This window comes from Cyprinodon tularosa, unplaced genomic scaffold, assembly GCF_016077235.1.
Source record: "Cyprinodon tularosa strain WSP-4 unplaced genomic scaffold, ASM1607723v1 ctg185, whole genome shotgun sequence".
NCBI lineage: Eukaryota > Metazoa > Chordata > Actinopteri > Cyprinodontiformes > Cyprinodontidae > Cyprinodon > Cyprinodon tularosa.
This window is the reverse complement of record NW_024038643.1, coordinates 718,897-745,658: the sequence shown is the minus strand read 5'-3', so window position 1 is coordinate 745,658 and position 26,762 is coordinate 718,897. Positions and strand designations below refer to the sequence as shown.

General features: G+C 37.4%; 1 protein-coding gene across 24 annotated transcripts in view; it reads left to right on the top strand.

Annotated features, from left to right (window-relative positions):
• Positions 1-26,762, top strand: part of nrxn1a (neurexin 1a) — a 101,039-nt gene that overhangs the window by 71,234 nt on the left and 3,043 nt on the right. For 16 of the 24 annotated variants that reach the window (XM_038282545.1, XM_038282536.1, XM_038282534.1 and 13 more), the window contains 9 exons: positions 1,700-2,081; positions 3,468-3,658; positions 6,240-6,413; positions 8,809-8,928; positions 9,620-9,801; positions 12,821-12,992; positions 13,920-14,009; positions 15,033-15,343; positions 26,044-26,119. In XM_038282545.1, coding sequence (XP_038138473.1) covers positions 1,700-2,081; positions 3,468-3,658; positions 6,240-6,413; positions 8,809-8,928; positions 9,620-9,801; positions 12,821-12,992; positions 13,920-14,009; positions 15,033-15,343; positions 26,044-26,119 — 1,698 coding nt within the window. The remainder of the gene's footprint in view (positions 1-1,699; positions 2,082-3,467; positions 3,659-6,239; positions 6,414-8,808; positions 8,929-9,619; positions 9,802-12,820; positions 12,993-13,919; positions 14,010-15,032; positions 15,344-26,043; positions 26,120-26,762) is intronic. The other 8 variants (XM_038282537.1, XM_038282544.1, XM_038282546.1 and 5 more) reach the window with 1 other exon arrangement.

Here is a 26,762-nt window from a genome sequence, read left to right as displayed (position 1 = left end):
CTGAAATTTATAATAGGAATACTGACTTTACCATGGGACCAGTGGGTTGGGGAAGCACAGACAGACAGAAGCAGTATATAAACACAGAGACTAACTACTAAGGTGCAAATAATGGAGACAGCAACAATTAAGATGAACACTGAAGTTCTACAGATAAAGCTTGAAGCCAGATTTTTAAGAATAAAACATTTAACCAAAAATAATGGGGATTTGGTTGAAGCAAAAACTGAGGAAAACGGAAAACCGGCTTTGACAGAAAAAAGGAATCCTGTTGTGCTGCAACTATTAGAAGTCCCTCTGCTTCAACATGGCTGAATTAAACTATCAGGTCTTTTACAAGACTCTAAGGAGGACGATCACATGCTGAGGAGTTAATTCAACCCTTCAGGTGTGTCTGAGAAGGGATGTTCCAAAAGTTGGAGAAAAGCACACTGGGACTTAATTATAATCTTTAATAGTTTTAAACTGTCCTAAAGGCTCAAATAAATAAAAGCTCTACAGAAAAAGCACCAGCAAAGTCATAATGAAATGATATTGATTCATTCTTAAAGACACAACTTTCAGAGACTGTAGCTTTTTATTTACTATTAACAGCTTGGACTTTATGCTAGAACGCATCGGACACAATCGTGCGTCTGATCCAACATAAAACTAGATTGTAGGAGGTGGTGGTACATGAGGTTGGTCATGATTCTCTGCTACTGTTCTTCCATGGCTCATACCGACGTAGACGTCTGGACTATTTTAACCAACCAGCACAGCACTTGGTGACAGTGTAATGAGTCAGACAGGAAGAGTAAAATGTAGGCAAAGTGAAACACATCCTCTCTGGGTAAAATGCTAAGTAAAATATCTGAATAGTGAGTTATGAGCCAGGCTTGCCCCGTTTGAAAAGACTATATTTTGACTGACAGACAGCACCACTCTGTGGCAGTGACCAAAGCTCTGCTTTCTTCACATTGAAGAAATGCACCTGTTAGTTAATGAACATTTGGCACAATTTTGCACACATTTGGGCATCTGGAGACCCTATGCGTTGCGGCCTCATGCCTGTTAAGCAGCTGACTGGAGACTCTACCTGAGCAGATAGCCCCAGTAACCTACCTGCTAATAGCAGCTTGTACTATGTGACCAAAATCACAGCCAAAAGAGGAAGTTTTCCTCCCAAGATAACTTTGAAAACCATTAAATTTAGTTGGAATGTATTCTTTATTATTTTATATTTTGTCATTGAAATAAAAAACAATAAGTAGATGTTAAATACAGCAATATTTCAGTTTTTCTCATTGAGTAACAGGAGGAAAATGTTGAATTGTATTTTGTTAGGTAAGATTTTATTTCATTTTGTAAGCAAAAAAAATAAAAGTATGTTAAAGTTGAAGGACTGGACATAAAAAAGATGAAATAAAATAGTTAAAGTCCAAGGAGGGAATTTTAGAGATCTTCAGAAATCTTGAAGTATTGTTGATTCCCTTAAAAGATTCCAAAAAACTTTGTTCCTTTTAAACAAAAAGTTAAATTTAGTTGAGAAATTTAATATAACCATTAGTTGTATATCTTTTTTTTATGGAGAACATTTCGAACTTAGATCAGCATCAGTATTGTTAAAATAAATGTTTTCTTAAAGGTTAATCAGCACTAGTAGAGCAACAACTGTTCAGAGCCCTCACCTCTGAAGTTTATACCCCAACAACACCAGGTCAGATGGCGGGCGACCACACCCAGCTCGAGTTCCACAACGTGGAGACGGGCATCGTGACTGAGAAGCGCTTCATGCCCATTGTGCCCTCCAACTTTATCGGCCATCTCCAAGGCCTGACGCTGAACGGCATGCCCTACATTGACCTGTGCAAGAACGGCGACATTGACTACTGCGAGCTCAACGCCGTCATCGGTTACAAGAGCATCGTGGCTGACCCCATCACTTTCCGCTCCCGCTCCAGCTTTGTCACGCTGCCCACGCTGCAGGCCTACTACTCCATGCATCTCTTCATGCAGTTCAAGACAACATCCCCAGATGGTCTTATTCTCTTCAACAGGGGAGACGGCAATGACTTCATAGTCGTTGAGTTGGTTAAAGGGTGAGCTGACTAATAAAAGAAGTGGGTAATAATATGCAGTTTCTGCTTGTTCGACATTCTGTTAAATATCTTTTTCTTCTTGCGGTTTGACATTAACCTAATATTTTAATTCTTTTTAAACTGTATGACTTGGATTGACTATGTTGGGTCTCCTCCAGCAAACTTCTCCAGGTGTTTAGGCCCATTCTTCCAAACACAACTGGTGCATCTGAGCTACATTTGTATAAACATGTTGCTCATAACGCTTTCTTTACCCCCAAATGTCCTAAAATCGGGGCTTCCGATTAAACTAAAGTCAAAGTGTTTAGCTATGATGATCAGCTTTAAGGGGCAATATTCTGCCAATATACTCCAGGAGGGACCAGTGCACTTCGCAAAAAAACGTCTCGAGGAAAGAAAATTATGTTTAATTATTGAGGCAATAACAAAACATTAGCTAAAATGTTCAAATCTGAGCACAAATAGATTCTTCAAGTGGATGAAGTAATTTCATTATTCTTAACCCACTCCATCCAATAAATATTGAAATATTGAATATTGAAAAAATAGATATATAATTTTTTTATTATAGTTCTTATATTTTGTATTATAGTTATTTTCTCAAGTGTTTTTTTTTTTTTTTTGCAAAATGCACCAGTCCCTCTTGCCAGCTTTAACCTGCATCTTCATAGGGTGTTTTTCTTATAATCTGGGGTTTGAAACACATTTGGTGCTTAAACATGTTCCTCACTGCAACACAGAACCTGAAGGGTATGGTCAGCCATTTATTTAGTATTTATACCTGCACTTAGTTGCTTAAACAAATGAATGTAGCACACTCAGGCACTTAGATAACCCAGACTTAGTGAGGTTTTAGGCCCTTTTTGAGGGTTACTTGATTATTAAAAATTATTCTGTCACATTAAAATGGAATTGTGTCCTGAAAGTGTGCTTTATATTTCATTATCTGCTCTTTCCCTCATAGTTTAAGTGCAGTTTGTGTACTTTCTTACTTCTTAAAAATTTTTTAGAACATTTTCCATTAATATTCTGATACATTGGTAATAACTTGGTGGTGTGACTATTTTTAAGCGTATGAAAATTTTTGGTATTAATTCTAAATACATTTAGTTTTTGTTTTTTTTCTTTTTTAGTTAAAGCAGTTTTGTCCTTGATAAGAGAAAAGAATAGACAGTAAGGTTGAAACACCCTATTAAATGTAGTTAAAAAAATGAACTAATCCAGCACCTCTTTCTCAAGTCTTGTAATTAAGTTTGTACAAGACAGTTAATAATGCGCCGAAGTGTGTGACCCTGTGTTCTTCATCACAAGAGTGATTAATTTGCCTTCTCTTGCCTCCCCCGTTCTCTTTAACCCCTTCCTCTCTCCATTTTCTTTTTCCCTCAGTTACCTTCATTACATTTCTGACCTGGGAAACGGAGCACACTTGATCAAGGGCAACTCCAACAGTCCGCTTAATGACAACCACTGGCACAATGTGCACATTTCCCGCGACACAAACAATCTTCACACGGTCAAGATTGACACCAAAGTTACTACTCAGACCACAATGGGAGCCAAGAACCTTGATTTAAAAGGTACACAGAATTAAAAAAAAGAAAAACTGATCATTGTCAGGGTTGTCAAAGCTTATTATTTAGTTATTAGTCTGATATTACATTTTGGAATAGAATGATTAAACACTCAATATACAAAAAAATGATTGGAAGGCTAAAGGCAAAGACTTGCCTTTGGGAAACAGAATAAAAATCTACCTCCTCCTCTTAGTTAGTCACCTAATTAACACTTTGCCTCTCTTTAATCAGTGCAAAAACAAAGACTGACACCAATTTAGTAATTTCTTTCAAAGAGTTAATAACAGACTATTTATGGCCAATCAGCTAACAGAGGTTTTTTTTTTTTTTCCTTGCCAATGGATAAAGTTAAGCTTATATCGCTCCAATTCCAGTCTTTGTGCTAAACTAAGTTAAGTGTCTCCAGGCAACAACTTCATATTATCATACAGACACCAGAGTGGTATCTATTTTATAAAGTTGCATTCATTAAAAAAAGCAATTAACCATACTTCCCGCTGGAACATTTTGGTGTAAAAGCATGCATAATCGATTAATTGTTTTATTAAATCAAGCTGAAAGCTATTCCCTGTCAATTTGTTGCTCCCGTCACATAACAGCCAAATGCAAAATGTGTATATTTAAGTATGTGTCGGTAATAGATTCAGAGACTATGATAACCTTGAGATTAAATATCAAAGTTAAATTTGATTTTGCTGAATATTTAAAAGTAATGAAAAATTAAACAATAGGACCTGGATTATTTTCTTATAAGAGCAAAAATGTATCTAGAACTGTTAAAATAGCACTGTAATAATACTAACATTACACATACATGACTAATATTAAACACACAGGGCCAGCAGGACAGGCCACAAGGTGGTGGAAGAACCTAACATAGTAACCTCATGAATAATCCCGATTGTTACTGATGATGAGATTGGATTAGCTTAAAGCAGCAGATATAGACATGTGATTATAAACTCTTCATATGATTTTTAACGTATTTATTGCATTTCACTAAATTTGTAATCTGCCGACGCTATTTAAGAACTCTGTTATTTAAAAACACAGTCATTCAAGCTGTGACACAGTTAAGTAAATATTTAAACATAAAACCACACAGTGTTACCAGAAATTTGGACTGTGGTGTCATTGCTTAATATGTAAAAAGTTTTGTCCTAAGCCAACTTTTTTTTATTAGTCCTTCGTGTTAGCATCAGATAAGAAGTTGCAGAATTAAATAATAATTAACAGATTTGCATGCATAATTGACAGTTTATTGACCACCATGGGCCAGGACATATAAGATGTATTTTATAAGATAAAGCTTTTTTCACAATTTTTCGTTATGTGAGCTTGACTAGTTTATGTTATCTACACAAAAAAAAAAAAAAAAAAAACATTATTGTTCCATGTTCTACTCAGCTAAAATGAAACAATTGTGTTAAGTAACTTCTGTTAATATTCTTATGGACATGCAAAAGATCCTTACATTTATTTTCATTGTATTGATCCAGAGATGGCTGTTTATTTTACTCTCAAAAAACTTTCATAAGGACTGACGGAAAAGACTTATTTACCCAAACCGAGACTGTCTGTTTTTCGTTCCTTGGACCGTTATGTATCAATGTAGTTTATCAAGATGTTCCAGCATCGCCTTTCTATAATAGAAGTAACATAATAACAGAGTTATTTAAAGGTATATTTAAGGAATTTTGTGAATTTTTTAAAAGACCCGCCCTCTCCATTTAAAAAAAAAATGCACATGCACAACCCTGTACCCGCTCCTGAGAGGGAACGCCTATTAAACGCATGCAAGAGCGTGCATGAGTCCATTTCTCCTTGTGCACGCTCTGTTTAAAAGTTGCTGTTTGCATCGCTCATACAAGCTTACTTTCAAAAAGAAATTTTTTGCAATTTTTCCACCGCAGTGAAAAAGGCGAGCTTCCATGACTGGATGAAACCGTAGCTCACCAAACATATACTCCTGAAAGTGCATATGTGAAGAAAAAAATGAAGGAGCATGTGAACGGCCTTACGTAAACATATCACAAAAATTATTAAGGGGGCCACTTATTTTGATGATCCACCCAGAAAAAGAATATCCTCCACCATAATTTTAATAACTTCTTAAATTGTGCAGACTCTCTGTCTGCATTTATGAAGGTTTCTCACCTTAGCATGCCAAACTCTTAGAGTAGTTGACATTGCAGGGGATTTTTTTCTGAAATTATAATTATTTAACCACCTGTGGGCACTTCATTCAGTAATCATCCCAAAATGGTCAAGCAGTCATTAAGCATGGAAAATAAACAACTTGTAACAATACCAAGCTGTAAACAATTCACAGACTTATGTCAGGGCCTGATGCCTCTCAATATTCAAGAAATTGTCATGTTTACTTATCTTAATATTTTTTTAATACAATATAAATTATGTTGTAAGATAAGGAACATCTTTAAAAAAGCAGCTTTAAAAAAACTGATAAAGTTTGGGGGAATTCATAGGAATATTTGGGGCAGAGAAATCTTTCTTTTTTTTCACAGCTTAATGAATAATGTATCAAATAGTTCACAGTGCATCTTTTCATGCTTCTCGACAGGTGATCTGTATATTGGAGGTGTTACCAAAGAGATGTACCGTGAGCTGCCAAAGTTGGTTCACTCTCGAGAGGGCTTTCAAGGCTGTTTGGCCACACTAGATCTAAATGGGCGCCTCCCGGATCTGCTTGCTGACGCCTTGACAACAATTGGACAAGTTGAAAGAGGTTGTGAAGGTGAGGCGACATAGCATCAGTTGTGTTCCAGGCGTTATGTTCCTTCCTCTTTTTGCTTTCAGTTTTTTTTTATAACTCACTGCTGTTACAATAACCCACTAACCCAGCTCTGGTTTTGTTAGCCATAATGTTACTCTCTATCATTTCATCCAGTCCGCTCTTCTTTTTTTTTTTTTTTGCATATTGAGTTCTCTCTCTTAGCTCCGCTCTTACAGCAGCTCACAGGCATCTGTGCGCATTGACTAACCATCTAACTTATTTTGCTTGTTTGCCTTTTTTTTTTGTCCGACAAAAGTTACATTGATGAAAGCTGACCTGCAAGGTATATCTCTTTGTGTGATGCGTGATGTGTGAGTATGAGCGACTGATTGTGCTAAAGACAACCCAGTGATGTTAAGTGTTTGTGTGGATCCCAGTGATCCAAAGTCAAAGGTCAGAGTTGAATTATCCTCTCATAACTGTTAGAAACATTACATCCTCTTGACATGAGTTCCCCACTATTCCAAATTTTCTGGCTTCTAACTGCATGGTTTGTACCCTTTCCCCATGCCTCCTGGATACGATTCAATACTCCACCTATTAATCATTTCACAGCCTTTCCTCCATGCGTCATGTTAGAACTTCAACAAGGGAACTAAGTTTCAAGATTTGATGTTTTCTTCATCATGAGGCATGAGAGGAAACTGACAGAATGATGGAGACAGAGTATTGGGATATATGACTTTATAATCAAACCGCTCCACTAGCCTTTGCCCCAAACATCTTAAGTCACCACATGCATGTTCTAATCATTCCACTCTTAAATTTTTGTTAAATGATCATTCTAACGTAATTTAAAATCTTTATATGATCTCAATCCTAGTGAGCATTTATTGTGCTGGCCACATTTATTAATCTGTAGGTTTATTGGTAATCCTTAGTGCAGTAGTTTATTACCACACTGCAAGAAAAGGATATATACACTGTAATGATTGTACTTTTAATAACCTCAGTAAATAACCTCTGCTGATCATACATCAACATACATACATCACACAAATCTATGATGGCGTGCAAAGTAGTTAGGGTCCTTAAGATCCCACAGCATCACTCATCCTTCCAGGGAAAACAGGGAAAGAGTTGCTTTTCAATGGATTCATCCTGTTCTTCAAGCTGATTCCATCGGATTAGTTAGTTTCTAATCATCGAGCAGAAAATGCTTTTTTCCTGGCTTTGATCCCAGACAAATTATCGACATGTAAATGAGCCAATAATAATGTTGATGGCTTTTTTTAGAAATCTAGAACCTCCTAGATGTACCACTATGCTGCATTCTCAGACAGTAAGCTTGTTTTCTTTTTCCTCCTTTACCATACTGCTTACTTAATATGGTGTCACACCAGTGGTTGTTTTAAACTTTATAACATTCTGGCTATAGATATGGGCCAGTTTATGAAAGACCTTCTTGTGATTATTTCTTGACTTGAAAGGGTTTTTTTTATTTTTTTTTTATTTTGGAGAAAGTCTTTTAGAAATTGTCCTCTGCGCCACATTTATGCTCCAGGAAGAAGGAGAGTAGTGGATTGCTAAGTAGAACTTTCTATGCACTCCCATCGGCATTATGAAATTAAAAATATGCTTGTTTTAAATATAGATTTGTTTTTAAGGGACACAAATAATTGTTGCCCCTGTGATTTTTTTAAGACTATCATTTCTTTTTTTTTAACTAAACAACAGTCACTAAAATATATATGACCGCTTTACTCCAATCTTGTCATCTCTACATGGGCTTCCCATCTTTTCCCAAAGTGATTTTAATGTTTTACTATTACCTTTTAAAGTATTAAATAGCCCAGCCATATTTTATTTAGCATATATCATTATTATTCATTCCCCTATTAATCTTTAGAATCCCACACAAGAATATAAATAAATAAATAACCAGTGTATATTGTTTTTTGAACTTTATGTGCCATTCAAAATCTACCTAAATATGTTTGCACTCCTGAGACAACAGAGATTTTTAATTCTCAGTTTTTATTTTTTGACATTTGATTGCAAAATTAAGTGAAATATCAGCCTACCGTAGTGTCTTTATTTATATATGGTTTGTATTGTTGTTTGTTTAAAGGCTGCACCTTTTTTAACTTTCCTTATGATTTTATGCTGCTGCAGTAAAGGGTCTCTTACACATCTTTCCCACAGATGCCGATAAACGTGGCCAGCACTGAATATAATTATCCATGTTATTACACCACACCAGTTTACAAGTTTTTCAATAAAATGTGGCCCAAGAATACCAACCCATCCCTGTCATGAACAACAATAAGCTGCAGTAAAAACCAGAGGCAAAGTTTTTTCTTTTTCTCTCCCCTGCTTTTGTCAACCTAACATGCCCCCATGTCTGTCACTGCAGGTCCCAGCACAACATGTCAAGAAGACTCCTGCTCAAATCAAGGAGTCTGTTTGCAGCAGTGGGAGGGCTTCACCTGTGACTGCAGCATGACTTCGTACGCTGGACCGCTGTGCAACGATGGTAACTAATCCGCTCTTTTCTATTCTACAAACAAATGGAGGAAAACTTTGTTTATGTTGGATTGGGTTAAAATCATGAGAAATGTTTCATTCAGTGTTATCGGATCCTAAATGTCTCCATTTCTTTTGTTTATTATTGGTCTCATTACAAAAGCAGACAGATAGTATTTAACAAGTTTGTTAATAAGCAATCAAATAAGTTTTACTATATTTGAAACACTGCATTGTGGATATTTGTAATGTATTAATCAGAGTAACCACAAGAGGGCGTTGTCAACTACTTCTAGAATAAAGAAATATATCTGACCTCTTCAGTTAAATTTTCCTTTCTAACAGCAAATAACAAAAGTTCTTCATTAAATTCCTTCAACACCAGATTACCCTCTGTCATCTCATTTAGAAGTGAGACACATAATAATTTTGTTGTCAGCCTTGAAGTCAAACAAATGTATGAGCTGGTATTTGAATGAGTCATCCCAGCCTCCTGCTGTAATGGTGAATAATTTCGGAAGCACAAATTTTAGAAGCCTGTAGGAGGAACACTTCAGCTGTGACATTTAAAGTTTCTTATTTGCCAAATGCTCCTTATTTGTGTAACGTTTTGCATTATATGAATATTAGTACCATCTGCATTGAGGGCAGCCATTCACTTTGATACATGAATATGTTGTTTTTTCATCTGTGCTTCCCAGCTGGGACCACTTATATCTTTGGCCGGGATGGAGGTGTGGTCATTTACACATGGCCTCCTAATGAGCGTCCCAGCACCAGGGCAGACCGGCTAGCCCTTGGCTTCAGCACCCAGCAGAAACATGCCGTTCTACTCCGAGTGGACAGCGCATCTGGCCTTGGAGACTACCTCCAGCTACAGATAGTAAGACCACACTGCCTCTTTAAGACAAAAACTGTATCTATCCCACTTTGTAATGTAGATATTTTTTGAAAAAGCAGGTGTCCACAAATATTTATATATATATTAAAGCCTTAATAAGTTTCATTGCACAGAGAAAAATTAGTAATTTTCTCTACTGTGAGATAAAAAAAAAATCAATCAATAAAATCCCAGCATATTGTCTCAAAGCATGGACAGATCCTGTGTAGATATAGAAATAAGAGTCTATTCCAATCATTCATATAGACATGACTTAATGTCAATACACTTTGTTAAATTCATATTTGTAAAATTATGATGTCAAGTTCAGTTTATTTAGCTAAGAATCAGAAATACTTTAATAATCCCTGAGGGAAATTACTTAAATAGTTAAATTGATAATAGGAAAACCAACAAAGTGCTTCTTCATGGAGTGATTTTGCAGGAATCCCTTTTCCTAGCATATAGTAGCATCACTGAATACATGAAGTTGTTAACTTTGCAGCAATCCCACATACCCAGCATGCATGTAGCAATGTGAACAGGAGGACTCCTCTTTAAAAGAAATTAACTTCCAGCAGAAACTTCTACTAGCAGTTTGTTTGAAGGGACAGAGCGGACAAAAAGCAGACCGGGAACAAATAAAAAAAAGAGGCAGAACTGTCCAAGAGGAGCTTCTATGTTAAAGGAAACATATAAAGGCGAAAGCTGCAGCAAATTCTTAAGAAGATTCATCAAGGAGAGCAAGGAAGCTTAACATATAAGCTAAAAGTTTGTTTTAAAGTCTATTTCAGAAAGTCCATTGTCCTGCAAACTTCAGATGCTTTTCTGATTTAACACACCTGACAGCAGTATGAGCTCTTCATAGCTTTACTGCATTTTAGTCATTTTATGTAGGTGTGTAGAGTAAAGGAACAAATGAAAATATAAAAGACCCTTAAGGATTAAAACCACTGGTTTCTATAAGAAACACAGTAGTGATACCCAGCCCTTATTTTTATTTTTATTTTTTTGGGCGGGGGGGCTAGAACATGTATTTATATTATCTTTGCTTCACATCCTCTCAGTATTGACAGAATAGCTGTTGCTTATTCGCGTTATTGTGCTCGGTTTTTCCTTTCACTCAAATTTGTGTTTGTAATTTTGATTAAGAAATAACCATTTCTGGCCTAACCTCCTTAAGGAGGGTGTGACTAACTGTCTGCTAAAAAACTGCTAAATCAACAGCCTTCCCTATGGATGCATATCCCATATCATGGTATAACGTGACATTTTTTATACTGCTCTGCTCTAATGTTCACATTTTTTTATAAAGTCATAAACATAAGGCGAAAAGAGGCATATTTTTTAAATATATCACTCTGTATGATAGATCTATATGCATGAGTTTCACATTTTGCCCTTAATCACTAACACGTTGTCTTTTTTAAATTGTATTTAAAAAATGTACCAATTCTGCTTTCCCCTAAGCAATCACACGATGAACTTAAATTTATATTAGAAACTCCAGCAATGTAGCTGTTTTTCAGATCTATTATCAGGAAATTATTGTAAAGCCTTTTTTGTCTAAGAAAATCTCCAAAAATGGTCTCATTATATTTGTGTTGTGTGCAATTACCCAACATTTTTAATGTAAGGGGTTCATTAATTGCATTAGGCCTTTTAGCCGTAACCAGAATGCTTGATGGTTTATCCTACTTATTTGCTCATTAGGGAGAGTAGATAAACAAACAAAGCAGCTGATCTCTGTTCAGCCATGTTTCTGCATTTGAGTTATTTGACGACCTCATTAATCAGCAAAGTTACAGAGAGATCTTACCAACCTTTACATGTTCACAATTATAACAGGCATACAGGCGTCATAGACCATTACTTGAGATGTTTTATAAGGAGGCATTCTGACTTTCTATAAAATATAATTTATATAATAAGATATAATCAATAATATTATTATTGAAAATAATCAGTTTAATCTTTTTCTTTTTTTGCTTTTTCAGTGATCTAAAGAAGTTGAAGTTGTTATTTGTCAGGTTGTGTAGAGGTTTTTAGAGGACCCAAATGCAGAGACAGAAGCTGTTTCTTGCAGATTTTATAATCAAAGGTGTCAACAGAAGCTTAAATCCAGAAATAAATAATCACCAAAAACAGAAACCGGAGCAAATGGTGACACGTGGGTTAAGGAGGGGATGAAGGAATGAACAGAATCCAGGAAACAGTAACCGCAGAGGAGGAGTATAAATGCCAAACAGAACAATAAATGGAGTAATCAACTAATTGGGAGCAGGTGTGGACAGAAGGATCTAGAAGGGAGCTAGGAGATACAAGACTGGCACAAAGGGGCAACAGAGAGTAAACAAGAAAAACATAAGAACAAAAATACAACCAGAAAAAATAACTAGGATGAGACAACATGGAAATGAAACCAATAACCTAGAAAACACAGACATACATAAGTCAAAGTTTAACTAAAAACTCAAAAAGAAAACTTAAACAGAGCCCAGGAAAGGCAGAATCATGACATTATTAACTTTAGGGAGTTTATTGTTAAGTCAGATCTTGTATTGAAAGTCTTCTTCTTTTTGTATTTATCATGTAACCTTTAGTTATTGGACAAACAGAAAAGCTAGAATTCATGAATTAGGGCTGATTAACACACAGCCTTTGTTATAATCCTGCATCAACCATTGATCATTCAGGAAATTAAGAAGGAATATCAGAGCTTTAGTTTCATTTTTTTACACTTTATTTATAAAGATTAAACTTAACTTCACTGGTAAAAAATAATTGATGTACCCTGTGCTATTTTAAAATATTGTTGAACTCAGAGTACTCAGGCCTGACATGGTTCTTTAACAATAAGATCATTGAGAACAATGTTGGGTTTTGGAAACTTTGACATGCGGGGTAGAAAAGACAGAATCAGACAATCCTTTTATTTTTATTTGCAAAGTTTTCAAAACTTTTGATTTCGATTCTAAGACCTTGAACTATTTAAAACAGTAAAAATTCCTCTCCTCCACAGGACAAGGGTAACATTAGGGTGGTGTTCAATGTTGGCACGGATGACATTAACATTGAGGAGAGCACAAAGTTTGTCAACGACGGGAAGTACCACGTTGTTCGGTTCACCCGAAGCGGCGGAAACGCGACACTTCAGCTGGACGACCTTCCAGTCATAGAGCGGTACCCCTCAGGTAGGCCCCACCCCTCCGGTGTAACCCGGTACCGCCTCAGCCTGTCCTCAGGCAGAGCAAGCTACACCCCGGTCCAATTCAAACCATGTTTTTTCTGACTGATGAATGATAAACTTTTCTCGTTTTTATATATATTTACACAAACTAAGGTTAAGAAACACAATTTGTTTTATTTGTTATTGTTTTTGAAATGAAGTGTGTTTGATCTGACATGAAATATGACTTTTTAAACCATAAAATGAGATAAGTCATTACAGTAGCTTGTATACTAGTCAGTTGTGTTATTTTAGGCCTGTTAAATAGTGTTAAAGGTAATTTATGTAAATAGGTAATTCAGCTTTTAGTGTTTTTTTCTCACCATAAAAGAAAATAATAACAGCTGGTGCATTTTTGGACAAATAATAGTTTTAAAACTTGGTATATTTTTAAGGTAAATGTTTAACTAGAGAGAAAAAATAAGGTAAAAGAAAAAGTGTATTTTGATGAATATTTATATCTGTTTGGTTTTTATATTTAAAAGTGGTAATCATAGGTAACATAATGAGGCTTCAGATAGGTAAAATGATAAAAGGTAGTTGTTATGAGGTGTGTGTGTATGTAATCTAAACTCAGTCAGTCATATGTGGCAGCTGTAACATTATTTCCCTGTGCTCTTGCAGATGTTAACCCCTGTAATGTTTTTTTAAATTAAACCCAATGAACAGAGAGTAAGAGTCCGCTCACTGGAAAAGAAGTAAGGAGTGCAGCTTCTCTTCTGTTAGAAAGGAAGAGAAAAAACAGCAAAACATGCAGCTTAACTTAACCCGGAGACATGCCAACAATGAGCAGACCATTACTTTCTTTTCATTGCTGTTCTTTGTGTATCCAGCTCCTGTACCAAGTATGGATGTGCGTAATTACTACTGTGTTTTCATCTCTAAATTAAAGGCAACAATGATAACGAGCGCCTGGCCATCGCCAGACAGCGAATCCCCTATCGGCTTGGTCGAGTAGTTGACGATTGGCTACTCGACAAAGGTAAAAACCCTGATTAAAATTCCTTAAAACTTTGAGCTTAAAAATACAACATGAAGGCAGTTGATTATATTATATTTTGCACCATCAACTAACATCTAAAAATCTAAATCCATAACTAAGTAATTAAAAGTTGGACAGGCTGTAGTGTGTAATACTGTGTAAACTCTAGTGCCTGTGAACGTATCTTGTTAGTGTGTATCTGATAATATCAGGTTAAAGGGACGATGGAGAGATTTAAATGTGAATAAATCGGAAAATAGAGAAAGTGATGATAAAACATGCTTTATTAAGACTTGTAAATAATTTCCCTTTCAAATTGTAAACAATAAAGCATTTATTAAAGATTTAATGTATTGAAAAAAAAAGATTGTAATCAAGTTAAAGTACATGCAAATTATTGTGTAAGAAGTACGTAAATTTGAAATGACTAAAAGAGCAATGTTTTTTGAAAAAAAAAGTAAAAGTTTTCCTCCTAAACTTCGGCAGAACTACTTAAATTAGCCTCTAGTCCCTTTAACAGTGAGCAGTGCTAGAGCTTATAACCTGTGCATGCTTTATAGGGCTGTGACAACTGTTCTCTAGATCTCTGTCTCTCTGTATGCCTGTCTGTTGCTCCTTCAGATAGGATGTTGTGCTGCACAGCCGTCACCATATCAACCATCTGTCAGCCCTGTCATCTCGGGGCCTTCTGATTCCACTTCTTCTCTTCCTCTTTTTTTGCTGTTCTCTGTATCTGAGACTCTTCACTCTCCCCCCTCCTCTCTCTGTTTTCTATCATCACTTTTATCTCCTCCACAGTTCTCCACAGCTTGGATTTTCTCTGCCATGCTATATCTCTCCCATCCTCTCACCATGCCTGGGAAAAATGGGGGGGGGTTCTGCAACACTCAAACACTGTTGGATGTTTGTTTGAGTATGATTGCGTATGCACGTATGTGACCATTATGGGCGTGCGTGTGTGTGTGTGTGTTTGTCCCCTCTTTCTTTGTGGTCTGTTGGGTGCGGTTGCCTGTATTCGTGTAGGTCGCCAGCTGACCATCTTCAATAGCCAAACGACGGTTCGTGTTGGCGGAGGCGAGCAGGGCTCTGCCATGTTCCAGGGACAGCTGTCTGGCCTTTATTACAACGGCCTCCGCATCCTCAACATGGCCGCCGAGGGCCATCCGCACATCAGAGTGGAGGGCAGCGCGCGGTTGGTTGGTGACATGCCATCCTCCTCCATCACCCCGCAGTCGAGTGCTGCAGCCGGGGGAAACCGCTCGGATTCAGCTCCTTCAATCAGTGACATCACAACAACCACTGCCACGAATAAGAAGCACGGCCCACCAACAGAGGTCAGCACGAAAATCACAATTTTAATTCAAGGATCTTCTGACACAGTTTATTTGCATCTTAGAAAATCTTTGAAAATGGTTTTATTATTTCTAGGGCTCATGCCTGTTTTTTTCAAGATTTGAATTCGGTGATTTTATCACACCCACAAGACCATAAAAAAATCAAATATAAAACAATTACACAGGAATTCAGGTGATACAGAGGAAAACTTCTACAGATCCAATATGAGTTCTTTGTAAACAAAAATAACCAATGAGGAAAAAGCAAAGCTGATATTTTATGGACTAATTTTAAAAGAGAAAAATACGCAATAAGAAGGAGATGGTTAAAGTAGTGGCGGACATGATAACTCCTTCCTTCCTTCTGTCCTTCCTTTCTTCCATTGTGACCTTACCTCTGTCTCTCTGTGTATTTCTCTCCATCCTTTCTAAATTAATTTGTTTTCTTCCTTTCTTTTGTATTTTCTTGTGCCCCTTCTTCCTTTAACTTCTATTGTCCTTACTAACAGCATCTCTTGCTTCCTATCTTCCCTATCTTTTCTTTCATTGCAGTACTCCTTTGCTTTCCTCCCTCATGCTCTACCGCCCCATCCTTACGTATAGCGCTGCATCAAATCAGAAAATATTGGAATGTCGCTGGTAGATATTGAGATGATGATATCATTTGCAATATGTACCTGATTTTATCAGTGCTCCTATTGTTCTGTGACCTTTAGCGTCTTTGATTATGTCATTTGTGCCTGGTGTGAGCATCAACTGATGAGACAATTGGTCCTACTGGCTAAATAGTACATTAGTGTATAAAATGGAAGTTTATAACATTTGGAATATATTAGCTAATGGTTATTGCACTCCAAATTGTCCTTTGCCACATTATAATTGCACACGATAATACTGAGATATTTGTACTTAATTACTATTATCAAACCACACTTACATCCTACTGACCCACAATCTTCTTTCCATTTTTGTCTTCCTTCCCTCCTCCCATTAGTCCTTCCCTCCTTTTTTATTTGTCAGTTTCTCCTCTTTGGTTTCTTATTTAAATCTTACCAACTGTAATATTGTTTCACACAAATTCACAGTGAACATGACTGCCCTTGAGTTTAAAATAGACGTCAAGGGCTGTGAACTAACGAAATTGAGTCTAAAAAAATCTTAAACAGAATATATGATCAGATAATTGTCTTTGTTTGATCCCTGAATTTTGTGTGGGATGCAAGTCAAGGCTTCTTTACCAATACTTTCAAACAAAATTAATAAATCAGAGAAATCCTTAACAGATCCTATAAAACAAATTTGATTAAGACCATTACATCTTATCTTACAATGAAATGTAGGACATTTACACAAATAATAAGGTCTACACAATTAAAAAGAGATATTATTTGTGTTTTTATGGCTGAATAATAAGACTGTAAACATGGATTGCTTGAACTTTATTCAGTCTTGGACTGACTATATGGTCATATATCTTCTTTCTAGTGTTCTTCAGATCTCCTCCGCACACAAGTCTCATTACTACTCTACAATCATCCTGTAGTATTACAAAACTTAATTAAAAAGCACTCATTGAAGATTCATTATGAGAGGATTAATATGCACACAGTCCATTTATCAAGGCTAACAGAATATCAAGATGTGTCAAGGGGTGACTTTTTTTTTTACTTTGCAACTGCCAAGGCAAGTTTCTTCATGTGTAATATTATAAATTGAGCTTTTCCACCAATTACGTCACTTCTGTTAAATAAGAAGCAAAGCCTGAGAAATAAGACATTATGGATGAAGAATAACAATAAACAGAGAGCTTTAATTAATGATCACAAACTCGGTTCCAGTCAAACAAAGGGGACAATTTCATTTTTCAACACTGTGTGTCAAATAAAAATATCTTAAAAACTGATATTTTTAGTTTTCTATGAATATAAACATATCTTGCATCATTTTCAATTTGCATTGATGTGTGAAAACAAGGCTGACCAAATTACCTATTGCGGGGAGGAATTGTAACAATATTATTATTATTATTATTATCAGTATTTATAATCCTAAATATTAGCTGCTTCATGCAGGCCTGCTCTAGAACACCTAACCCTTGGCCTCCAAGCACCTCACAATCTGTGCTTCCTCCCTCTGTCACCGCAGTCAGCTGCCTGCCTCTTCAGTGGCTGACCAGCACTCTTGATTGATCCATGTTTTAAAAGAATACTATAGCTTTTAATGAAGACACTAATCATAGTTGGAAACCTCCATCTCATATTCTATTCATCCATTAGTGAATTATTAGTCAATCAATTCATCCCTCCATTTATTCCGTCATAAAATCCATCTATCCATCTATCTTACAAAAACTTGGGTGACTCTGGAAATGTGAAAATGAAAAGCTATGGGCTAGAATTTACAAATTATGCAAATTTTGTATTTTTCAACTTGAACTAGAAATCAAAATGATATGAAAATAGCAAATGTTTTAAATACTGTAATATAAATAGGATAAATACCAAAGCATTGTTTTCTCTTGTTGCTGCTGTTGCAGGAGGTGATTTATAATTTCCTCCTTGCATTTCTCTATAACTCTCTATATACAAACTCAGATTTATTTAAAGAAAAGGTTCAGATATGATTAACACTGCAAGATTTAAAAATTTTCAGAGGATTTCCAAAACTTAAGAAAAAGACATGATGAGGAAAAATCTGAGATAAAACAGTTTTGGTTGTTCACAGTACACACACAAGCCAAGTTTAAAGGTAGTTTTAAGTGAAAAGGTACACCTAAAAATATGTTTTGAGTCGGTCAGTTTATAAGGATTATGATCTTACCTTTCAATTTTTGTTGTATTTGTTTCGAGCAGCAGATCCCAGCATAAAGGTGGGCAGTCTCATTGAGAATCTTCAGGGAAATCTCCCTGAAGTCAGAAAATCAATCTGGGATTTTCTGCTGCCATTATTTGTGGCTAAAGCTTATTATAAACTGTTTTTAGGTGGAAAAAACTCTAAGTACCACAATAGTATAAGAAAATTATTATTTTAATTGCATTTTGAGTTAGTGTAGGTATTCATTAAAACCTTTTTGCCACCTTTGAGTAAGAAAATATTTTAGTGGCATTAGCAGGGAACTCTCACTTCTCCTTCTTCTACGAAAAAATACTCTCTCTTGCCTTTTCTCTTAAACCTAAAACGAGTGAAACCCCCTTATATATATATTTATTCTGTTTGGATGCAGTCACTGTCTCCCAGCCAGCTCGCAAATCAGCTTCTCTGATTGGTTGACGAGCCACGTCGAGCTGCAAAAGTTTAAATTTTCAACCTCCAGTTTCTGATTTTAACCAGATGCTCATCCAAATGTTGATGCATGCAGCTTCAAACAGTGAAATTAACATTACAATTTATAAAGTGCAGCAGTGATCAAGAATGTAAACAGTGTAGAAGAAAAAAAAATCCAGTGTAAAAGTCATGGTGCCAAAGGCATTGATATGGAAAGGTTCAGTGCAGTGCAAAATAAATAAATGTGCTGCAAAATGCAGTAGAACATTGCGTTGTGTTAGATTTAAAGGGATTGTTTAAAAAAGCAGCCACGTTAGTAGTGCAGATATGATGTTGCAAATGTGATGTAGAGTTTAGTTTAGGGTTTCAACAGTTTAACAGTGATTGCAGCAGGAAAAAAGCTGTTGCAGAACCTGCTGGGCCTGCAACGGATGCTGCAAAGCCTCTCCCCAGAAGGCGGTAGGGAGAACAGATATACTATTAACATAACAGACATGGCAGATTCATCTCCCCGATAATCAGACCTCTCTGGAAGGACTGATCGAGACAGAACAATTGCTGTGTGAACTGAAATTGACCTGATTGCAAATTCTCAACTAATTATAAGAACTACTTACAAATGTTTTTGCAATGAATGTTTTGCTAATGGAAAATGACATAGCTTTACAAATCATGTCTTTAGAAACCCAATGAAAATCAGACTTCAGAAAGATATTATAGACAACGATAAATTATTATAACTCAGACTACAGGCAATATGGAGTTGAAATAAAGAAAGTAAGACCCATCCTCAACAGTTTGATTTCAGAGTTTTCCTCCATTGTTCAGATCACTAAAATCAAAATGTTAAGCTCGTTTTGGTTGTCCCTGTCTGCTGCAGTTCTTCTGTGTTATAAAACAGCCATACCAGAAAGAAAATTCTACATGATACTAGTTGCCATGGAAATATAGGGTACCACTACCCGCAGCTTACTTTCTCTCTCTGGCATCTAGACTCCCACAGAGAGCTGTTCCTCTGTGTATAAACCACCAGCTGTTTCAGACGTAAATAATGGAGCACTGATAGCTGTGAGCTAAGCCTCAGGCATCAATAATGGATTATGTGAGCTGGATTGATAAAGCTGCAGAGTGACAGCCATGTCATGGGGGCTTCTTTTCACACCTGACCCCTCAGTGTCTCGATGCTGGTGTGTGTGCGTGTTAAACAACCTGCTCCAGCTTTGTGAAGTTCTGATGTCAAGGTTAAATCCAACATGCAGAGTTTTATAGTAGAATCAAAAACCCTGATGTGAACTAGGTCAGACCTGCTATATGCTCAGTATAAAGAAAAAAAGATTTAGCTCTTATATGAGTCAAGTCACTCATGTCAACTCTCAAATTCTGTTTGTGGTAGAGTTCTGTTTGAAATGTTCCCTGCCTCATTCTATCATGTTTTCTCATTAGTTTTGCAGAAAGTTAATATATTACATAAAATGACTAGGCCACTAATAAACTATCATGAGAACTGCTGTCTTAGGGCTGGTTTATGCTCACAAACCAGGCCGCAGACACTCTGGTGCACCTCTCTAAAATTGTAGCCGACCGCAGACAGTGCTGGAGACAGGAGGCCTCTGATTGATCAAATCTACATACGCTCTACACTATGCGTATTTCCTGTTTGGTATCTTACCGGCTTGTTTTTTTCGTATGACCGTCATTGTGTGAAACGACTCGTGAAGATGGACCAGCTTGAAGAGCGAGGTGCCCAAGAACGCTGGGACCCTTTTTCCACCTGGATCCCCGCTCTTCTTCGCCCTCATGTCCCTCCATTGTCGCACAAACTTGCCCCTTGCGTTTTTCCCCTTCCTCACCGCCTCTGCCATATCTAGACCCACAGCTAGTTCGTGACTATCCCTCTTGCATTGTGGTGTGGAAGTTGGGCTTAAATCAAAAATATCCACGTCATACCTACGACAAGCTCACTACGACACTCCTGCGGGAGAATAACCAGCAATTTAACCTTCCTCAAGGAGTGTAAACCACAAAAGTTGGCGCTTGAAAATCTTCTTTTTCAATGAGTACTTTATCCAAACTTATCCAATAAAATCTAAGCATCAAAAAAATGTTTGATTGGAAAAAAGATTGTATGACAGAAACATGATCCCATTCCGGGATATATCCACCTCCTTTGAAGCCTTTCTCTCCTTCTCATACACTTTGTAGACACTTTTTCTCTTACGACCCTCGGCCATTTTCAAAGAACCGGGTTGAGAAAAGTGAATTTTAAATGACTTTCTGAAACCGTAGCTCACCACAAATATGCGCCTGAAAATGCGCATGTGCAGAAAAAGGTAGCTAAATGGACGAGCACGAAGGACGGTCTTATTTAAAGGTATCACCAGAATGATTGACAATTAGGAGGTCCACTTATTGTGTTGATCCACCCAGAAATAAAAGATTGTCTCTATACCTTTAATACAGCAATAATTTACCAATACTCTGGTCAAAACCATCAAACTACGGGTTGCTTCTTAAGCTTGCTATAGGCAAATCATGACCTGTTAGAAAAGAAATGTCACTTCAGGGTATCGCCTGTGTTGTTACATATGAGTTTATTCTCTGTCCTAATTACATGAGGATTAATGAGACATCAGTCCCATATCGCACGGCTAAGTCAAGTCTCAAGTCTTTAAGGACTGAGTGCTAGACTGTACTCAGACAGCAGCTTGCGACCCACATGTGATTACTTTGCCCATATGCAACCCACATTTAACTTTTTCAAAGGAGTCTGAAGGGCCCGATGTCAATGTTTTTCATAAAAAAAAAAGTTTTCAGCCACTTTATTTCTGGTGCTCAACAGATACATATCTGCTAGATTTCAAAGCATTAGCAGTCTGAGCAGTCATGCCACATTTTGTCCTGCCTTTACATTATAGATCAGTTAACAATCACTGACGAATTAAATGCTCTTGTGAATAGTCGTGCTCCCTGTTTTCTTAACTTTTTGCATCTTGTAATCATGTGAGTGTAATATTGGCAGCTTCCATTGCCAACATTTTGATAACAATACAGACACTTGCCTGCACTGTTACTTTTTATTTAACAAAGCTTACTGAAAACTCTAGTAACACACATCTATTATTACATGCTTAAAAAAGTGCTGTGTGACATCTCATGAAGCATTCAGACAGATGTCTAATTAGTAACACAAACCACAACGCAAAAAAGTTTTGAGCAAAAAATCAGACCTAAGCGTCATTACCTGATGTGTGAGCGCAAGCCAAGTCAACAATACGTTTTTTTTTGGCGGGGGGGGTTTTGCTAATATTTGTCAGTGCAACAAAATTACATAATTGTGAGCTTCTACACCCCCTGTGTGGCATCCATGTGGACAGAATTTCTGTCACTACCCGATCCGTCCTGGAACCATGATCCGTACCATCAGCTCATTTGTGCATCTGCAACCAGATATAGATACATAATGCCATAAAGTACTTATTTCTGTCCTTTAATAACTAAAGAATGCCAAAACAAATCTTTAAAACATTTTTTATGACTTTCCTGAGACAATTTGATGTGTTTTACATTTTCTCTGTTAAACAGCTTGACATCATCATTGGACATGCTCAGAGTAGTCCAGCAAAATATGATTAAGCCACATTTATCTTTTTTTTGTTGTTGTTATTTCCTTCCTTAGATTATGCTCTATATACAATACAGTTAACACAAAAGGAAAAACTAAAACTCAAAAGGACTAGATTTATGTTTAAATCCAAAGCCAAAAAAGTTAGCTCCCCAAAGAAGCGTTGGATCCCATTTTCGGCACAGAAAAGTGATAAAACAGAAATAGTTTCATTGCATTTATTTTCTCGGGAAATATATTATTAACCTTTAAAACCTCATAGATTAGTAAGCTTACTATTTTTAAGGAGGGGTAAATTTTAATTTACATATTTTTTACAAATTAATATCCAGGGCGACCCGGACGCATATCTGGTTATGCATGCGCAAATGAGCGGATTATACCGATTGGGCTTTCGGGACAGTTCGGGTAGTGACACACGCAGCTCCTTTTCAGCCCAGTTTGTAAGTTTGTTAGGAATAACCTTCTCCCCATCTGTCCTCTCCCCATCCTTGTCCTGGACAAGTTAGAAGAGGAGCCTGAAGCTTTTCTATACTCTATTCAGTTGCTGACGAACTCCAAAAACATATTTCACTAACATCACAACAGAGGGACTTTGCATGCCAGCAATCTGTGTAGCTAAAAACACTGAGATAATAGTTGTAGGTATTTGCATTAGCATACTTTTGTAGCTCAATGAGTTGTGATACATTTTTGATTGATATGGTGTTTGGCAAGACATAAACATATTGCATAACAATTTAAGCACCTCTGCAAAGTTCTTTGACCACATAGTCTCCAGGTGGACAGTTTGCACACAGCTTTTGTCTTGTTTGAAAAGACTAGACAGCTTCTCTATTGAGGTTGCCTTGTGTTGCCAGGCAACTAACCTGGCCTTAAGCAGCACACACAAAAAAGGGGTAGATAAAAACAGATTGCAAACACACAAACAATCAGGAGGATCCAGAACAATAAGCCCAGATTGCCGCACATTGCGTCACAGGTGGGACAGTGGGAGATGTCTTACTAAGGTGTTGCGACTCCCATTAATTGAGCAAATTAGTCTTTGGCATGTGTGTGTGTGTGTGTTTGTCTGAATGAAAATTGGTCTGCTCATATTGCCAGTGGGTTTCTACTGCTTCTATAAGTGCTTTGTGCAGAAAGAATGTTTTCAGCGCCGTCTCCTGAAGTCCATGCGTTGATTTTTGTGTGGAAGGGATTAATAATGCATGACAGCTGAGAACCAGCAAAGAGATTGTGTGACTGTTTATGCTAGAGGTGCACTCCAAGTCCCAGATGAGGGTTTGGATTTGATGTTTCCTCTCTGTCTTTGGACGTGGCGCTTCTGCATATGTAGATCAGCTTTTTTTAATGCAAAGTGATAAAAGAAACCTGAGGCTCAAAATGGCCAAAAGATTGGTGAAAGAGATTTTTTTTTTTTTTTTGTACATCCACACCTTCTCTCTCTGTAAGGTCTCTACTGACTTCAAACCTTTGTCTCCATCTTTTTTTCTGCTGCTGTTTCTCTTCTAAATCTCCCTACTCACTTTTTTTTCCTTTCTTCTCACTTTCCCTTTCTCTCTCTTATCCTCCATATCTTTCCATATTTACTCACTACCCCCTCCTCATCCTCCTCCTCCTCTTCGTGTCCTGTACCCCCTCCCTCCTAGTCTGTGGTTGAGCTCCAGTGATAGGCTGTTAATGCAGGCGTTGTATGAGTCTATCTCACCATCTGCAGTAGTGGAGCTAGCTTATCTCCTCTCTCTCGTCAGGATCTCTTCATCAACCCTGCAACTTCGTCCTGGTTTGCTGTATGCCTGTGTTGATGAAGTTGAATAGAAACAGATCAGTGGAGCATGCTTGACTGATATAGTGTGTGTGTGTGCATGTATGGGTGTTTGTGAAGGTAGCAAGCAAGCTGTTGAATCTTCTGCAAATGTGTGAGGACATAGAGCAGGTATTATGTGTGAACAAGGCAGTCAGGGAGGCTTGGATGGCCGCTGGCACTGCTCGGCTGCTCAGGTAGAGATTTTACTTTTTAAGCATGCTACCGCACAGTTTACCTTTGTGTTTATTTCGTCTCTTGCAATAGTTAAAAACCTTTGTTCTTCTGTTTGCCAGCATGCTTTTTTGTTAGACTTTGAAAAATTGGGAACAAAAGATGCAGACAGAAAACCGGAGCGAGGTTGGAGCATCTGATAGCTTCCGTGATCCGACAATGGGATGCAAATAGAGTTTAGTTTCCCTCATGTTCAGTGTGTCCCATGCAGGAGATGGATCGATACTCAAAATTGACACCTTCCCATTTCAAAAGGGCTATCAGCTGATTTGTTGATGTCATGAATCAGAGGAGTGAGCTTATTAAATGTACTATTTTGATTATGATTTTGTAGGGCACATAAATTTCTCTGGTTTGGTGATCAAGTAAGGCTGGTAGGTGTTAATCAATGGAAGATATCAGGGGTGATGCGGTTCATGTGCTGGGTGCATCCTGGCAAAGACACAGCGGGTTTATTGACTGGCTGGATGCCAGTGGCTAAGCTCATCCCAGCTGTCTATGACAGTCCAGTGGGTAGAACTGATTGGAAACCCCATGAAAGGAGAGAGACAGGGCCAAGCATCACTGACCTAAAACGTGTTTCATGGCAACATAAACCACAGAAACTTGTTAGAACCAACATTGTGCCTCACAAGGAATGGGCAGACTTCTTTTCAAAGAATGAATTAATAATACTCTTCCTTTTGCTTAAACAGCTCTTGTTCCTACAGAGGCAAGTTGATGAAAAAGCAATGTTTAGCGGGTTTGTTGTTCTAAGAAATCATCGGCCAATAAGTGCTTTGATTGGGTTCCAATTCTCCCTTAGTTTGGGTGTAATCTTGCTCTCAAGCTCTGCCGCTCTCACTGGGTTACTAACATCCACTGCAATGCATCACAATCCAATTTTAATTTAGTGCCAGCACCAAGCGCCCAGCGTGGTACAGAAGCACGTACACACGTTAAAAATCTCTCATGCCAAGGCGTCAAACGCAGGCGATGCTTAACGCTAGTTCATGAATATGCAGGGTGCATTTACACAGAGACAGCTAAGAAAGACAGCTGCAGTTTTTATTGAAGCACTGATCTCACTTTTTTTCTCTTTCTCTGGAACTGCTATTTCTAAAATATCTATATTTTAAAAATCCTCTTCATCTGCCCATCTATCTTTAACCAACTCTTTCTTCTTTCCGCTTCACACACTCAGGCAGGAATAGCAAATCAATGCAAAGGTCCCCATTGAGTGTGAACACTCCCTTTTTTTTTTATATTCCCCATCATTTTTAACAGCATGAACTTAGAGTTGCCATGGCAACAGGAGGAGCAGGCCTGGAAAGGGAAAGAAGGCGCTTTTTCCACGGACAGAGAAAAAGCTACTGAGGTTATTCACTTTTAGAATATGAAACAAAGAGAAAAGCTTGTTAACGTTTTATCCCTTTTGCTTCTTATTCTGTATTAAATTCCCAATCAGAGATTATGAAGGCTGTAAACAGGAAGCAGCAAAATAAAAAACAGGCTTCAGGAAATGAAGAGGGGAGGGCTGAGAGAGCAGGAGATAACGAGTAGTTCCGTAGTGGGTTAAAGGATTCATTGTCCGCCCCTCCCTGCTCTTTCTTCTTCTCCTCTTGATGTTGGCTGCCAGCCTTACTTAGAGACCGAAGCATTGGCAAAAGTGGTCGATGGATGGACTTCTGTGGGCTCACAGGTGTTGAACATAAACAGAAAGGATACAAAGAACAGACTGTCTCTTTTGTCTCTTTTATTCCTGTATTATTTGATCTCAATGTCTTGTCTCCACAGAACGCAGATGACTTACTGGTAGCATCGGCTGAGTGTCCGAGTGACGATGAAGACCTGGAACCTTGTGACAGCTCAGGTGAGACCCGTTCAAAAAAAAAAGAGCACGTGTCACATCGATTTCTCCACTTGTTTTTCATGCGTCGCTCAGTTGTCGTGTTTTCTTCTCCCTTGGTCACTCACTCCTATGAATTTTTTATTTCCACTTCGGTTGCTGCCTTCAGGCTTCATCTTTTATCTTTGTGCCTTTCTCCAGTTTTTCTCACTCTCACCAGTTTCTAGTCTTGGAAAATGTTGGAGAGGGGTGGTTTCTGAGACTTTCTTTGGTTTGCATTTCAACCCCTCTTCTTGTCAATCAGTTTTGGAACCATGACATGATAGCAAATAATTGTTGAGACAAAGCAATAAGATATCCCATTTGAGGTTTGCCCATAGCATGTATGAGAGAGTGGTCTGGGTAAAAGGAACCAAAGTAAAACTTTTTACACCTCGAAACAAAATGCTATGTGTTCTGCAAAACTAATAGTGCACATGAGTCTGAACACACCTTCCAAATCTCAGTTCAATTTGCATTTTTACTAAGCCATAATAAGGCTTTGTTTGTCTACTCTATAAAGATTGGGACTCAACTCTAATCCAGGCATTTTGAATTGAGAAAGTTTCCTGGAGGCGAAGTGAAACGTCTTCAAACTTGGAAAACAAGGTCCATTGGTTTGTTTTTT